Raw genomic sequence first — 18,601 nt, 5'->3', positions numbered from 1 at the left:
ATTTAAATGTGGTAAGGTCTGGAGTCTGAATAATCGGAAAAGGCGAAAAAATGTGATGTGGCATTCTATTCTCTCTATCTACCCCTGGACGAAGTGTTAGGTTACTACTACTACTACTACCATCACGCCGTTTCCCCGCAGGGGTAGGCAGAGAGGATGGAACGCCACACTCTTCTGTCCTGACATACACTCCTCGCCTCCTTCACATCCATACATCTAGTCATACATGCCCTCCGATTACGCAGACTTTTGACACCGCCAGATTTTAGGTTCTGATTGATCTGATCGTGCCAAGTCTTTTTCGGTCGTCCACGTTAAAGGTTAGGTTAATTTACTTTAAATATTAAGATATGAAGATCTATAAACTACAATATTATTACCCTGGACTGGTACCTGAAGCGGAGGGCTGATCACCTTTCCTTCATATGTAAACGATCAAGATAACACTGCGTTTATATGACGCAGTGCCCTATGCATCATTGGGGTGCGGATAAGGGTTTTATTATATTTTTTATAAATCCATTTTAACACGTAGAACATTGGTGTCTTATATTCTCCGCGTAATTCTAAAACCGTATTTTTTAAACCAAGTGAGACCCCAAATTAGCGAAAAATTTCGCTAATATTTGAGTTACAAGGATTTAAAAATACAATGTTAAAATATACTTAAAATCCTTTGTCCGCTTTATTCCGAGTCCTTTGCGAGCGGAAGTGAAAATATTCGACAAAGAAAGTCAAATATCAGATTTTTAACAAAAGTTTTAAAATTTGCTCAAAGGATTTAATTACAAAGGAGAGAAAGAATAATGTTAGTTTATATTTGTTTTAGCGAGATTTAGGCAGAGAAACGAATCACTGATAATTTCTGTAAACCACCTGTAGCGGGGGTTGGTTTCATGGATTTTTATATAAAATTGTTTTTTTACAACATTTTGAGTGTGTCCAAATACTTGTTCACAAAATCTGGATTATCTTCAATAACAGGAGTTATTTTCACATTATTTTTTGACATCTCATCAAAGATGAAGAAGAATATGGAAGTCTGGGCATTTACGGGGCTGACGACCGACATAGGCTGGTTTAAGTGATCACTTTACACACGTGTAACATTCACCAATTCTACTCATTGTTGACAACCACACTACTCAAATTCTTGGAAGTTCTATATAAATGAACCAATTTAGAAACCTTGTTCTTGAATCACTAGAACTTCACTAGACATCTAAAAAAAAAATAAGTTTTTTTTATAAATTTTAAAATTATTTATTTATTAAAATGCTGTACATTTAAATCTTCTTCTTCATCTTCATCTTGTTGTAGGCCCTGTGGCCTGTTTTTAAGAGGGATCAGCCTCCTGCTATGTCAATTCCCAGCTATAGACCCATCTCTCTGGTGGTCTGCCCGGGAGTCGTCTACCATGGGGTTGGCCGTACAGTGCGATGTGGAGGAGTCTGGATGGTTCCATTATCCTAACATGCGCTTACCATTGTCTCCTTCGTTGACCTTCCCGCCTAACGACATCTTCGATCTCGTATATTTCCCTGATCCTGGCGTTTCTTATTCTATCCCGAAGACTCTTGAGTGATATACTTCTTACAGTCTTCATTTCTGACACTCTAAGCGCGTTTTTGTGGTAACGCTGTCCGCTCTACTTTCGATTCCATACGTCATGATGGGTCGGACGCAAGTTTTGTATTTTCTCATTTGTTTATTTTACATATGCTTCTTATGTCTATTTTTATACATGTTTATTGTTTTCATATTTTGCCATGTATTAGCATTAGTTTTGGTTATTTAAAAAAAAAAATTATGTTACTTTATTATTTGTGTTCCAGTCTTGTTAACCTTAATCCTAAGTCCCGAAATGAGAAATAGAAATTACTCATCGGGAATATTATATGTATATATGACTTATGTATGTACTATGTTTTGAAATAAATAAAAAAATACTGATACTGGAATGAACTTGTAAACAGAATGTCAGAAGACAGACTTCCGTGTATCGCCCTTCAAGGAAACACCGAAGGATATGGACCCCAGGAAGCCCCCAAAAGGGTGGAGAAATAGCTGGCAATCAACATCCCAAGAGCAACAGGTCCTCAGGAGCCATAGGGAGATGAAGAAGAATAATAATGAAGTAGGCTCACTTTGGAGGGGCTCCGGATGTAGCCCCCGCTTGCCGAAGCCGCGGGCGGTCATCATCTCGGTATTCTTGAAGCCCCTGGTGGCGCGGGGCTGCTTGGCCCGCGGCAGGGAGCGCCCCGCGGCTCCGGCTCCCATCCCGAGGGCCAGCCACAAAGTCACTCCAGCAACTGCCATGTGCATAGACAGCCTCATGATCTGAAAAAAAAACGTTAAATTAGGGCTTAATAGTTCGTAAGCATAGTTAAACTTTTTTGTAAAATTCAATTTTATTGCTTAATAAAGTTGCCTTCGGGGCGATGCAACAATGGATCATTGTCAGACGAGAGGAATATCTAATTTAACATACTCAACCTATAAATGATTGTATTAGACTTGTTTTGTGTTTATAACAGCCGATAGAATCAAAATTTTCATTCATCATTTTCTTTTGGAAAATTTGCCTTCGTAAATACGTTGTTTTCGTAAGTTGGTAATGAATGACGTCACAAAAACGATGGACTTATTTGAATATTGGTTACATTGCTAAATTATTGGCGGCTCTATTCGTTGATGTCTAAGTAAGTATTTTAAATGTGTATAAAACTTCCTATGTTTGAGTATAAGTACGTACCTAAATAAATAAATAAATTAAAATAATGTATCGAGAATACCACCTAAAAAAAATTGTATCGTAAATTACTTGGAAAACCTCCAATAAATTAAAAATTCCTATGCAATTTTATTTTTTACGTAGAAAAATCAAATTATTAAATATTCCCATGAAATTTCAACCATAATAAAGTTACATTGCGTACGTCAAATTGTGTACGGGGAATATCACTAAAATACGTTTTCTTCTATCGTAAATTACGTTTAAAAATCAAATTAATTAATTATTCCTATGAAATTTTAACCAAAACAGAGTTACGTTTCGATATAACAAATAACTTTTGTCCGTATAACTTCTAGGACTTCAAATGATTAAAATTCCGGGTAAATGTTTCCGAGATGTGCGTGCGTTTATTAGGATTTCTACCACTGGATACGCATTTACGGTAAGAAACGGGTCGGTTGTTTAATTTATGTTACGTGGGCGCTACGTATTATTTTGCGGATTGAACCCATTGATCTCCATACTAGGCGAGTTATTTATTGTTGATTGGGAATGGACCCCATTAGTCCTTAAAGTACTTATGAAAGGTTGTTCAGAAAATATTTGTTTCAATATTTTTTTTTTAAAATTGATAAATACAGACAGCATTTTGAGTGTATCCAAATACTACACAAATCTCGATTGGAAATTATAAGCCGAAATTACAAAAAAAATTAAAAGGATATTTTCTGGCGTTTCTCATGTGCGTGATTATAATCCAGGATTCGTACCTCACATACAAATGAAAGAGTTTCTGATCAATAAAAAAGCTTCTTTCATCTCACGATATATATATATATATATATATATATATATATATATATATATATATATATATATATATATATATATATATATATATATATATATATATATATATATATATATATATATATATATATATAATATATATATATATATATATATATATATATATATATATATATATATATATATATATTACTATGCCATGTTCTCTCCGATTCCGCGGCTTCACATATTAGCCAATGCTTTTGAAAGTATAGATTTATTTGATATATTGTTATCCTTCTCGAAATCTGTACTTTCTCAGCATTTTTTCTCCATGTTATAATGGATATATTTAAATGTTTTGTTTCACTCTCTCTCGCTGCTCGCTGTTAGTGTGTGAAAAGACGTGTATTTACCAGTGCTTACTATTTGTTATATATTATTATTTTATGTTATAAGACTATTTGTTGAAAGACTTTTTGTATTTCTATAAGTGTATTCATTAGTGTATTTTTATATTAGTTACTGTATATATGTATGATGTTAAACGCTCTAGCCGTTCAATAATGTTCCAAGGATTTGAGTAGTGTTGTTGTCAATCATGGGTAGAATTGGTGAATGTTACTTATGTGTGCTGTGATCATTCAAACCAGCCTATGATAGTCGTAAGCACCGTAAATCCCCAGATTTCCTCATATTCTTCTTCATCTATGTCGAAAAATAATACCCTCAGGGTGATATTTTACGAAAATGGCTACATATAAACTACTAAATTTTTTTTTAATGCAGATTCCCAATGAAAGAACAGTGCAATCGTTGCTTTTTTATACAAATACAATCAAAATGAAGTAATTATCTTTACCAAGCCACTGCTTTCATTTGCTTCAAATAACCGTATTTCCAATTCCCGATTGGGTTAGTGAATATACCCTGTTGCTAAACGAGGCTAATTGGTAAATTAACGCAAACTTCCGTTCTATAACATCCATTGGCCTTTAGGACCGAGAGCCTCCCTTATTGGTACCTCCTGTAGCTCTAATTAATACGAAGTATTTTTATATACAATGAACTCTCTTTTTACGCGTTTTCCAAATTCACGCCGTACAAAAAGGGAAGAAAAATTGTATATGGCACCGTATACCCAGTGGCGAGAAGAGATAAATTAATTTGGGTAAGCAGTAAAGGTATATATAGGTTCGATTCCCAGGGGGGGTCAAATAAATATAAGTGATTTTTTCACTCTAATATTTATTCAATATTACCCGGACTGATTCCTGAAGCGGTGGACTGATCACCTTTCCTTCTTGGGGTGCCAATAAGGGTTTGAATTGAAAAACTGAAATTGAGTAAAGGTACATAGTAAGCTAGGTACTTCTCTAGTACCTAGCTTACCATATTCTTAGGTAAGTCTACTTAAGTTACTCAACTTAGTAGACTCAGACTCAGTAGACTGTGTTTGTTTTAAAATGAATACATAAATTAAAATGAAGTTCTACAAATTAAACGCCAAATCAATAAATATCTTAACTTAATATGAAACACAAATCGTTATTTTTCAATATGATGAATGAAGATGTTGGAAGTCTAAGCATCCCAGGGCTGACGGCCTGGCATTTGGCTGACTTAAGCGATCACTCTGTACAAAGAAACCTGTCCACCATACTTTATTATTATTTTGGTGCACTTTTTTTACACGGTATCGCACGAAACGCATCCACCGTGAAAATGGGGACTTCAGTATATACATTAACATATATATTTTTACGACCATAATGGTATTTCCGGAGGCCTGATGGGGGTTTTTAACATCAGATTCATTTCGTTAAATATCTCTCATTTTTTTCTTCCTTTTCGATACTTTGATATCAATTTTCAAATATTTGCAGTTAAATTTGAGGAGACTTTTTAATTTACTTATGTTTACGGGCCTAGATAAGTTTGTCCAGTTTCGAGATTACTTTAGAGGTTAGTTTAAACCTTTGAAATAAACTTTTTAAAACGCCCTTGGATTGAGAAAAGGTCAATTTATTTATAAAATGCTCAGGTTCAAGTATAACTTATTAAATAATCTGAAGTATTTAGAAACTTTATAAAACATCTTAAAATCCAGTTTCACATCCCTGCGAGTAATCACCCTTAGTATAATAACCCTTAAGAAGTGAGTAAGGACAAAAATTATTTATCAATTTTTAAAAATATTTTTATTAATAATTACTACTTTTTTTACAAACGTTAATAATATTAGTATATAACCACTCATCGAGATTTTTATGTTTACCGGTTTCGAGACGTTCCCGTCTCTTCGTCAGGACAATCACTACCACAGCATGCAATAATTTAAAGTTTTAACATTTTGAGTGTGTCGCAATACTTGTTCACAAATCTGTTTCTCCACATAGGAGTTATATTTATATTTTGACATCTCAATACAGATGAAGAAGAATATAAAAGCCTGGGTATTTACAGGGTATTAACCTGTCGTAGGCTGGTCAAGTGATACACTCTACACACTTTACGTTTTACTCAAGATTGACAATCACACTATTCTAATTTTCGGAACACCTAGATATATTAACCAATCTCATACAGTAGTACATATGAGTTTACAACAGCCATCAATGTTGGATTGAGAAAAGCTTTTATTTAGCAGAGACCCATTTTATTTCTATGCAAAATCCGAACCCGTATTATTTTTGCATACTGGGAAACGCCTGAAAACGTAATTTTTTTTTAGTTTATAATTTGACCAGTTTTTTTTATTGACTATGTTTTGATTTATGTAAATACTTGTTCAAAAATCAGTTTTTTCTTCAATTTGGAGTTATTTTGCTACTTGAATTACATTACATACTGAAAGACGCGTGAAAACATGATATTAAATTTAATACAGCTATCAATTTGATAAGTTATTTTATTCACAACATTTTGGGTAGGACTTAAACCTTGTACACAAATCTTTAAACAAGGGTTATCTTAAAATTTTCACTATAGTTATGTTTACAATAAATAAATTTAATGGCTTTTAAACGAGTTTTTTTTTTAAATCCAAAAAAATATATACAAAGGAAAAAACCTGTTATATCATTCAAAAATATTAACAATAAACATTGAGTGTAAGTACCTACCTCTCCAAGCAACAGAACTTAGTCTATCTTTTAAAGAGGAACAGCGTAATTAGTACTTAGATTATTGTGAATCGTAATTTTTTTAAATGTAATTTTATTATAAATCATAATTTTTTTATATAAAAATTAAATAAAGTCAACGATAGTGCGACTACCCTCGTAAGATTTAATAATTCAGTTCCTATAAGATTTCAACAGCTATCAGCTCAAACGTCTAAATTCCAAGCAAAGTACATTACTTATAAATGAGAACACAAATTTTATGCTACAGTTAAAAGGTGTCCATCAGAACTTTCCACTTTCTGATACTTTCAATTTGAGAGTTGGAAGTTGGAAGTTGAGAGTTGAAAGGAGAGAAAGCCGATACGTGTTGTGTTAAAGTTAATCGACTCCGTTCTTAATCTAAAATTTAGTTTTATTAAAAGTTCTTTCTTATATTTGTCGAACTTTCGACGAAAATTCCGGTACTTATAAGGTTTTGTGATATTTTCATAGTACGAATACGATTATATGCCAGTACAAAACCAAATCTACATGATTTGACACCGAGAAAGGGTGTTTCAATATACTACAACTTTTAACTACACTTGAACTAAAAAAAAACTAGTAACTTTAAAATGTACCGAATAAAAACAAACTTACTTCTCTTCTTTTTCGTATTGTAATACTATTTTTTATTTAAATATTATTGTAAAATTTAAAAGAAAACACTTGTTTTTTACCACTTGAGTTATATTTATTTTAATCAAACGATTAGTTTCGGAAGCTATGCTTCTATCTTCAGGTCTAAATATAAACTATTTAGATTCATAACATTTTGAGTGTGTCCAAATACTTGTTCAAAAAAATATGTACTTTATCCAATTACATTACATTATTACATTACAATTACATTATTTTCTGGCGTTTCTCACGTGTGTGATTGTAATCCAGGATTTGGACCTCACATACTAACATAAGAGTTTCTGCTTAGTAAAAAGCTTCTTAACATCTCACCAATAGATGTCTCTAGTGAAGTTTTAGTGATTCAAGAACAAGGTTTCTAAATTGGTTCATATATATAGCACTTCCAAGAATTTGATTAGTGTGGTTGTCAATGATGGGTAGAATTGGTGAATGTTACACGTGTGTAAAGTGATCACTTAAACTACCCTATGACGGTCGTCAGCCCCGTAAATGCCCAGACTTCTTTATTCTTCTTCATCTTTGATGATAAATAATATTATCCAAATAATATTATCCAATAAATAATATTTATATTCATACTAGAATAACCAAAAACTATGTTACATTAAAATCATAACATAGTTTTTAATTAATTTGAAAAACATTTTTTTAATAAATAAAATGATTAAGTTCCGTTTCCAAATCGGTAGCTTAATTTGTGTGAATTTGACAAACCGGAACGGAAACCTTCCGGTTTCCGATTCTTCCGTTTTCCGACCCCTGCAAACCATCTGCAAGAATATCTCTGTACCTGTAAAACATGATACCCACATACTTTCTAAATTACCAATTACCTGGAACAATCAATCTCTAAAATTTTAGATATTATCGGGATTCGTGTATCAGTTTTTAATTAACAAGGTTTGGAATATTTGATTAAGTTTTAATATTAAACCCATATTTATTAAAACTGAAACAATCAATAGATTCCCAGTTAAAACATGCCATCATAAAAGTGTGTATTGCTTCTTTATATTATATATATATATATATATATATATATATATATATATATATGTATATATATATTATAAGATATGAAATATATATAAGTATATATAAATATATTATATAAAAAAATTGGTTACTAAATTGGCATTTTTTTTAGTTTATCATCTTTAAAAAGTGTTGCTTTGTTATTTGGACTGAAAAGCTGTAAATAAAAAAAAAACAGATAATTTCTGACTGGAAAGATTTGACTGCTCGCTTTATGTTATATATATATATATATATATATATATATATATATATATATATATATATATATATATATATATATATATATATATATATATATATATATATATATAAATATTTCATAATTTACTTTTGTGCTTTATTTTTTTTTGTGTTTTTTGCTCATTTGTTTCATCTTATTTTTCGAATAAACTTATTACGTCTTGATTAAATAATTTATTGTCTAGTTGTATTGACAAACTCGCAGGGGACTTCGTTACGACATAAACACACTCTTAATTAAAAATCTAGAAGCAATTCGTACAAAATTATTTTATTAAAATGACTTATAATTATGATTACGAAACGACATAATTAATATTTATTATCAAATACGGAGTTTTCGATATGTACGCTGAAGATGATGTTCAGAAATAAATAAAATAAATATAATATTATCGAATTTACAAAATCTACATAATTTTTAACTTCTTCTCTTCTTCTATTCCATTTTTTTTTAAATTCACGTGCAGTACCGATCACATGATAGAAGTGAAACTACTTAAAAAAAAAAAATTAGATACATTAAGACTTTATTTTTTTTTACAAAAATGTTAATAATACTAGTATATAACCACTGACCAAGATTTTGATGTCTACCGGTTTCGAGATTAGACATTAAGAGATTAGAAAAAGAGCATCTTAAAAAAACTAAAATTTCCATAAAAATTACTTTATACAATATTTATACTGGCTTTGATTGGTGCTTCAATTGGTCTCTTTCTCTCACAGTAAATCACTCTTATTTATTACTTGTCAGAAAATTTTACTTCTATCATATATACGGCCTCCGTAGTGTAATGGTCAGCACGCTCGGCTACCGTTCTGGAGGTCCCGGGTTCGATTCCCAAGGGGGGTAAAATAAATATTAGTGATTTTTTCACTCTAATATTTATTCAATATTATCCTGGACTGGTACCTGAAGCGGAGGGCTGATCACCTTTCCTTCATGTGTAAACGATCAAGATAACACTGCGTTTATATGACGCAGTGCCCTATGCACCATTGGGGTGCGGATAAGGGTTTTATTATTATTATATATACGGAGTTGCACATGTTTTTTTTTTAAATTAAGGGTGGAAAATAATTAGCTTGTTCGTATTTTAGGGAGCGTAATATAAGATCGTAGCATTTTTTTGATAATTCTAATGTATGATAATTAATATACATATATTTAAAATAAAACGCAATTTTCCCAATATTACAAAAAAGTTCTATGAATTCGTTTTTTATAATTTAATAAACAAATTATAATAATAATTATTTCTTATGCGTGTGCATGAGTAAAAACAGATTTTATATGCGTAAATGAAAATTTTCTTACACTGGGCACAATGGTACATCTTTATATCGTTTTCAAATGTAACGAGATTTCCTCTTACAGCCGCTATGGTGGAATTTTGATCAAGCAGGTCTTAAACTAATTAATCTCTTCAAACCCTTATCCACACCCCGATGGTGCATAGGGCACTCCATCATACAAACGCAGTGTCATCTTAATTGTTCACACATGAAGGAAAGGTGATCAGCCCTTCGCTTCAGGTACCAGTCCAGAGAAGTGAAATAATCACTTATTTATTTATTTATTTATTTCTTTATTTATTTACCCCCCCTGGAAATCGAATCCGACACCTCCAGAACGGTAGCCGAGCGTGTTGACTATTACACTACGGAGTTGAAGTGATTATTAATTATGAACAATTTGTAAGGATGGTATTTTTTTTATATAAATATGGCGACACTTTTAACTTGACTGTTTTTAGTACCTCATATGAGGGGTTAATGTAAGAGAAAGTTGATGGCGTCTGCGTCACATTTTCAGTAATATGTGGAGATAGGAAGTTCACAATAAGAGAGTATGATCTAATAGAAGAATATGTCTGACCCTAAGGAGGACTTAAGTTAAGTGTGCTTTAAATTAAGGCCGTGTGGGGTAATAGATAGCCCCCCAGTGGGCGGGTAAGCCTTATTTAATCAAAGCCTGCGGCATAGAATAATGACTGAGAGTGTGAGATGAAAATATTTAATAAATTTAGAAAATACCAACCTAGAAAAGATTAAGAGATTCAAAAAAGTAGTAGGGCCTCGATGGAGTATGCTTTGCTGAAAAGTATTCATTCGAACCCTTATCCGCACCTCAATGGTGCAAAGGGCACTGCATCATATAATAATAAAAATAATAATAATAATAATAAAACCCTTATCCGCACCCCAATGGTGCATAGGGCACTGCATCATATAAACGCAGTGTTATCTTGGTCGTCAACACACGAAGAAAAGATGATTAATCAGCCCTCCACTTCAGGTACCAGTCCGGGGTAATATTGAATAAATATTAAAGTTAAAAAAACACATATATTTATTAGATCCGCCTCTGGGAATCGAACGTGGGACCTCCAGAACGGTAGCCGAGCGTGCTGACCATTACACTACAGAGGCGGACATTTGCTGGAAAGTATGATTCAGTAAAATGTCGTAATTTACTTTGATCACTTTTAATTTGACACTTGTGATCACTTTAAGCACGTGTAACATTCACCAATTCTACCCATTATTGACAACCACACTTCTCAAATTCTTGGAAGTTCTACATTTATTAACTAATTTAGAAACCATGTTCTTGAATCACTAGAACTTTTCATATGTCAATAATGGGTAGAATTGGTGAATGTTACACGTGTGTAAAGTGATCACTTAAACCAGCCTATGACGGTGTCAGCCCCGTAGATGCCCAGGCTTCCATAGTCTTCTTCATCTTTGATGAGATGTCAAAAAATAATATGAAAAATAACTCCTATAACTGGAGATAATCCATATTCGTGAACAAGTATTTGGACACACTCAAAATGTAGTAGATGATTATATGTTTGAATGGTGAAATAAGATAATAATGCACGGCTGAGATAAGCATTATCGATAAAATAAAAAAAAGTGTGTTAAGATGGTTGAAGTATATAAAAAAACATTAAAACATATACTTAAACTAACTAACTAATCATCAGGCCGCTTCCCCGCAGGGGTGGGCAGAGAGAATAGAACGCCACACCACTCTGTCTTTGCAAACATTCTTCGCCTCTTCCACGTTCATGCATCTCCTCATACACACCCGCCGATTGTTTCGACTCCTAATCTGACCACTTCAAGTATTTGGCATACTTGATCGTGTCAAATTTTTCTCGGTCTTCCTCTGCTCTTTTTTCCAATAACATTCGCCTCATAAATTTGTTTTACCATATACTTCCATCTTTGGAAATATACGAATGTAAGAACAATCACGTAGCGGAAGATTTTTCTGAAAAACTTAAGTTAGTAAATGTGCCACGGATGTATTCCTAAAGAAACTTTTTTAATCTGCACCATGGAAATGAATCACAAACACGAAAGATGTTATTTAGTCTATGAAGTTCCAAGTTATGACATTGCATTATATGCATACAAGCAATGCAGTTCTCTGAATAAAGCTTTACCGCAAGTTAACTAAAGTGCAAAACGAGCTAAAATAGCTGACATATTTTTTAAATTTTTATTTTTATTAACATAAATTGTATACATTTATTCAAATCACAATTTTTAACATATTTAAAAAATATATATTTTGCAGAGACCCACCTTGTGTGTCTTGTTGGTGGAGTTCTTTTTGAATACCTTTTTATTGTTTTTAACCATTTTAACCTAATATACACACAAGAAAGAGAGAAAAATATATGCCAGTGGAATCAAATTAATAACATGCTGCTGTGACTCAGTCTATTTAAACAAAAATGAAATAAAAAAGAGGAAATGCCCAGATTTGTGAACTAGGATTTGGACATATCCAAAATGTTGTGAATAAAATAACTGATCAATTTAAAAGCAGGAATAAATTGAAAATCATATTTTCGAGTGTCTCCCAGTGTAAACGGTGATTCTGGGAAAAAACTTACATTATATTAAAAACTTACATACATTGAAAAATGTATGCAAGATATCATAACTCCTTAAACAAAAATTGTAAGCAAACCTTGAGGTAGTATTTTACGAAAATGGCGCTATATAAGTTATCCAAATTTATTATTTTTATTTAATAATAATAATAATAATAAATTGGGTGTAATCACCCAAATTTGTAACCAAGATTTGGATACTCTACAAAAATTTTGTAAACGAAAAACTCTTGTTTTTTTACCACTTGAGTTATATTTGTTTTATTTTAAATAAAATAAATATAACTCAAGTGGTAAGAAACAAGTGGTTTTTCTTTTACAATTTCATCATATCTTACGACAATGTGAATGCCGAAACAATTGATAAAACACTAAAAATTTTGTGAATTTACACTTATATGTATATATCGATAATATCTGACATATCGCTCATTCCTTTCAGCAACGTCATATTTCTAAAAATCGTCAAATTTCAGTTATGCATGTTTTTGGAATGTTTCACAAAATGTACTATATCCCAGCAAAAGCGGCATATTTTTAACTTAATATTTATCCGCAACAGGGTAGAATGTTTTATATTATCCACAGACACTTCGTGATGGAATTGCATTTTAATATATTATTAGATCAAAACCAATATTTTTAGCTTTTCCACTTTATTTTTATTTGACCAGCGACCGGGTTTCGTCGTTACCGACATCAGTCTGACCAGTCTGATGATGTCAGTAACGACGAAACCCGGTCGCTGGTCAAATAAAAATAAAGTGGAAAAGCTAAAAATATTGGATTTAATCTAATAATATATTAGGGTAGAAAGTGTTGTTTTTGAATTTTAATGAAAAGGTTTTTTTTTTTAAATATACTAAATATTTAACAAATGGAGAAAAAACATTCAGGGTTTACCTAAAAAGATCTGTTGCACAGTAAATAGGTCAATCGGTGGCTTGATATTTATTTTTAATACATTTTATTATATTTTTAAACTTTAAAATCGATTTCCTGAAAAATCAAGTTTAATTGATAAATTACGTTGTTGAAAGGAGTGAGCGATATGTAAATAAGAAATTGACATTTAAAATGGTCGTATATAGGTAAATAAGAGTAGGAAGTAAAAGAAAAATAGTAAAAATGTGAGACCTCGCTTTGATAAACATGTATATTATAGATCCTTTGACAAAAAATGGCAGAGCAAATCGGAGAAATATTTCATTTGATCTGAAATACGATACCTAGAGGCAGGGGCGTGCGGTGATTGTTTTAAGGAGGAATGCCGATTCGAAAAGGATGTGGGTGTTTTACTTAAGAAGTATAAATAGCACAAAATAAACTCAATATTATTTTTAACGGTTAAGAAACTGTTAAATACATGAGGCGAATGAAGCTAGAAATGTCGGGTTGTGGTCCCGTGGCTAGTCTCGCGGACTCTTAAGTCAGAGTTTCTCGGTTCGAACCCACTCTACCACAATTTGATACCTATTTCTAATAATGAGCCGCTTAGGATTACAGAAATAGTATGAAATTGAAAAATATGTGTAAATAATAAAAACACAAATATTTTTATATTTTTAAAAATTGGGGCAGAGCAACATCGAGGAAAACTTGGCATATTGAAGTATTTCAAATACTTGGACGTGGTTGGGTAGGAATCGGAATAATCTGCGGGTATGCATGAGAATATGCATGAATGTAGAATAATATACATATGACGTTTCAAGGATGTGGCCTTCTCTGCTTTTCCCCGTGGAGAAGCGACGTGATGGTTATGTTTTTTTGTATTATTGCGACATTCACTTTCTGTTAAGACATGGTTAAATTATAAATAAAAAACTTGTTTTTTTACCACTTGAGTATTATATTTTAACGACTTATTTTGGTAGCTACAGTTGCTTCCATCTACAGTTTATATTCAAACCCGTAGATGGAAGCATCTGTAACTTCCAAAACTAGTCGTTAAATTTTAATACTTAAGTGGTAAAAAACAAGTAATTTATTTATTTTTTGACATGATGGTTGGTTATCAAGTAAGTTAATTATATATTACGAACAAAAGCACTTGTTTTTTTAATTCATAAAGAAACGGTAGTTTTAAAATTACATACAAACAAATTGGAGAGAAATAAAAATTGAAAACACCCCCTATTTACTGGCTTATGAAAGTGTGTCTAACTAATTAATTCCCAATTATAATGATATCACTTTGTTTTACATAAAATTTGGCTTAGTCGCACCCTTATTTTGTGACACAGCTATTGTGAACGAATGAATTACTTAGGGGATGTTATTCCAATGTATACCATTCAGAAATTGGTCATTTGATGTGTGCTGTAACTAAATATAAATTTAAATTTAAAAGAATAGAAATTAATAACTTTTTTGATAAAAATAAAGGTCTAAATATATTACACACATGCAATAGAGGACTTATGAAACGAATTTTATAATGCCCTAACAAGGCGAAACAATTGTCACAATATAAACTTTTTATGTGTTTTTGTTAATAAAATACAACTTATTAGACTCAAAAAATATGTGTTTAATTTGAAATTAATACATGAATTCCATATTCTTCTTCATCTGTGTTGAGATGTGAAAAATATCTTATATATGTATTGTAAAAGTACCCTCGGAACGGGAAAACTCAGTGATGATATGTATCATCGCTGAGTTATGTAATTATAAGTTGTAATTTTTCATTTTAAATATATATATATATATATATATATATATATATATATATATATATATATATATATATATATATATATATATATATATATATATATAAATGTACACGTAAGATGAAAGAAAAATAAATAAATAAAAAATACAGGAAACTCTAGAATGGAAAATCAGATGACCCCAAGCTCGAAAAATACATACATATTGCATATGTATATAACATATTTTTACTTATTTTTAAATACACGCTTCGAATATTTTTCATAATCCTCGTATGAAAACGCGTCCATTTGAAAAAAGCAAACGGTATCAAAGGATTAGAAAATTGAATCACATTCCCCGTTCTCTGAAAAAGATACTGAGAAATAAATTAATACGATTTTGAAAAACTCAACGTATGTTCATTTTCAAACGGATCTAGAGGATTACTACGTTTTGCCGTATTTACGTTTATTTAATTTTCATAAAAAGCGGAAAGCATTATCTTCAAATTGGATTCATAAATTGAAGTTCGTTGCAATGTTTTAAAACCGTTTCGTTTTATTATTTATGTTTGAAATATTGAAATGATTCAAACAACGCAGATAAAAATCTTGTATGATGGAAATTAATGGAGAGTCGCTGTTTGATAGAGATTAAAAATGGCATTAAAATGACTTAATTTATGTGTTATTTTTTGACATCTCATCAAAGATGAAGAAGAATATGGAAGTCTGGGCATTTACGGGGGCTGACGACCGTCATCGGCTGGTTTAAGTGATCACTTTACACACGTGTAACATTCACCAATTCTACCCATTATTGACAACCACACTACTCAAATTCTCGGAAGTTCTATATACATGAACCAATTTAGAAACCTTTTTCTTGAACCACTAGAACTTCACTAGATACATCTATTGGTGAGATGTAAAGAAGGTTTTTATCAAGCAGAAACTCTTAATTGGAGATAATCCAGATTTCGTGAACAAGTATTTAGACACACTCAAAATGTTGTAAATTAATTTATGTGATTTCAAATGATTTTTTAATGCGTTTTATTGACATTTCAACAAAGATGAATGATATATGCAAATACTAAATAAAATATATAAATAAAATGTTACTTTGTTGCCAAATGTTTCTTTAAGAAGCGGTTAGCTTCGAAATCGGTAGATATTGTAATTAAGTTATAATAAAATATTTAGAGTGATTTTAAAACAAAGTTACATTTTAATTATGAAATGAAAAATCACCAAGTTAGTGCTTCAAATATAAATTATATACTAAACAAAATATCAACAAAAAAACTTCTGTTGAAAGATTTATTTTATTTAATATTCAAAAAACTGTTCAAAAATGTTACAACCAAAATATCAAGAACTGCCTTTACCCTTTCGTAATAATGAATATTGCAATTTAAAAAATACACTTTTTCTTCGTATGATAAATAAACATTTTATCATGTTTAAACATCTCAATAAAGATAAATAAAAATGTACAAGTCTGGGTATTAACAGAGGCTCGTGACCTGTCATAAGTTGATTAAGTGATCACTTTACACACGTGTAACATTCACTAATTCTAACGATGATTGACAGCCATAACCATACCCAGGGGCGTGCCTTCCATATAGGCAGAAAAACAGTGCCTACCTTACTTACGTGACATATAAAAACCCAACCAATACCTACCCTACCTTACTAAGTACATAGTACCAGCTTACCTTACTACCTACCTCTACTGCCTACCCTAATCAATTCTCTGCGCACGCCGCTGCGTAACTCCTAGATATATCATTGATCTCATGACGTTGTATATCCGAGTTCACAACAACCATCTATGTTGGATTGAGAATGATTTAATTTAGCATGGACTTTATTTTAGTTTTTTTTAACCCTAACTAATTTTCTATGCACGCCACTGACCATACCCATGGTTGATGTGTAAAATTGTTGAATGTTACACGTGTGTAAAGTGATCACTTAACCAAGCCTATGACGGTCGTAAGCCCTGTAATACCCAGATTTCATTATTCTTCTTCATCTATGTTGAAATATAGATACACAACAGTATTTATAACATACAGTATCGAACAGATTAACTGAAACAACTTTTTTTCGTATTTTCAACACCCTCTAAAACAAATGTTTTGGGAGTGATCCTCGTATTATGCTGGACCAGGGCTGCTTCTTTCAGTGACTAAGATGTTAAAAAATATTATTAGTAAAAAATAAAAAAATAAAAAAATAACTTCTAATTGGAGATAATCCAAATTTGTGAACAAGTATTTCGACACGCTCAAAATTTTGTAACATTATTTTGTTGTTTTGATAGATAAAAATGCCAATTTGAGTCGTTACGTTTGAGTACCAAACGTTATTTCATATGATATTTCATAAACAACGCAAGCTGATTGCAAACCGTTACAATCCGAATGATTTATGGGAACTTCTCGATGGTGTGATCCACGTTTAATCTGAAACACAAACGTTGGCTCATCAATCTACGCGAGGGAATAATCGGAAATGAAAACATATCAACTTTTTTTATGAATTCTATTTGAAAGTTGACGTGAAACCAGCTGAAGACGAAAGTAATTTGTTTGGAATTATTTCAGGTTGAATACAATATAGTTAGCAACATTTTGAGTAGGTCCACATACTATTTTTTTTACAATGATTAAAGAAAACACTTCGTTTTTTACCACTTGAGTTTTATTATATACTACATGTTTCAAAAGTTAAACTTCCATCATTCAGGTCTGTATAATAACTAAAATATAAAATATAAAATTGTTCTATAAATAAGGAGAGGGGAAAGTAAGGGGAAGGGGTTAGTCAAGGAACGGAGTTTGAAAACAAAGGAAAAATGGAAAGCTATTTTATTTTTTTCAAGAAAGTTATTTTTTTAACTTTATAAGATTAAATAACATTGTTTTAACCACTTTTTTAACCTACCGGTTTCGACAAGAACCTTGTCATCATCAGGGTTTATTAAATTACAAAACACTAAAAATATTCAAATATACTCTCATCAAAATCTTCCACACACTCCGTAAAAAATCCTAAATGTTAATTTTATTATTCATTGTATAGCAACCCCAAATAACAACTATTGGAATTACCCAAAAACGGTATGAAGCCGCACGCGCATACGTAAAGTGGAGTACACACACAAAAACCTACTGTGCGGAAATTTTAGGAACAGCAATTGAAAAAATATACAAATAGGACTGTTACTTAAATTTAATTAATTGTAAATAATATTTAAATTTTGTTTATGGCTTTTTTAATTCCAAAATCTTTTAATTATGCAAGTTTATCATAGTAAATTATATTTATTTAATATGGTTACAACTTTTTCATACAATTTTAATTAATTTTCCAAACAATTCTAACAATCTT

General features: G+C 31.2%; 1 protein-coding gene across 1 annotated transcript in view; it reads right to left on the bottom strand.

Annotated features, from left to right (window-relative positions):
- Positions 1–18,601, bottom strand: part of LOC148304749 (allatotropins-like) — a 102,787-nt gene that overhangs the window by 5,203 nt on the left and 78,983 nt on the right. Inside the window, exon 3 of the mRNA XM_088267886.1 lies at positions 2,148–2,340. Coding sequence (XP_088124012.1) covers positions 2,148–2,337 — 190 coding nt within the window. The 5' untranslated portion in view covers positions 2,338–2,340. The remainder of the gene's footprint in view (positions 1–2,147; positions 2,341–18,601) is intronic.

Source organism: Brachycentrus maculatus, unplaced genomic scaffold (genome assembly GCF_059751285.1).
Source record: "Brachycentrus maculatus isolate JH-2025_06_01 unplaced genomic scaffold, ASM5975128v1 h1tg000306l, whole genome shotgun sequence".
In the NCBI taxonomy this organism is placed as follows: Eukaryota; Metazoa; Arthropoda; class Insecta; order Trichoptera; family Brachycentridae; genus Brachycentrus; species Brachycentrus maculatus.
Note: the sequence above shows the minus strand (reverse complement) of the source record. Positions and strands in the feature narration are given on the sequence as shown.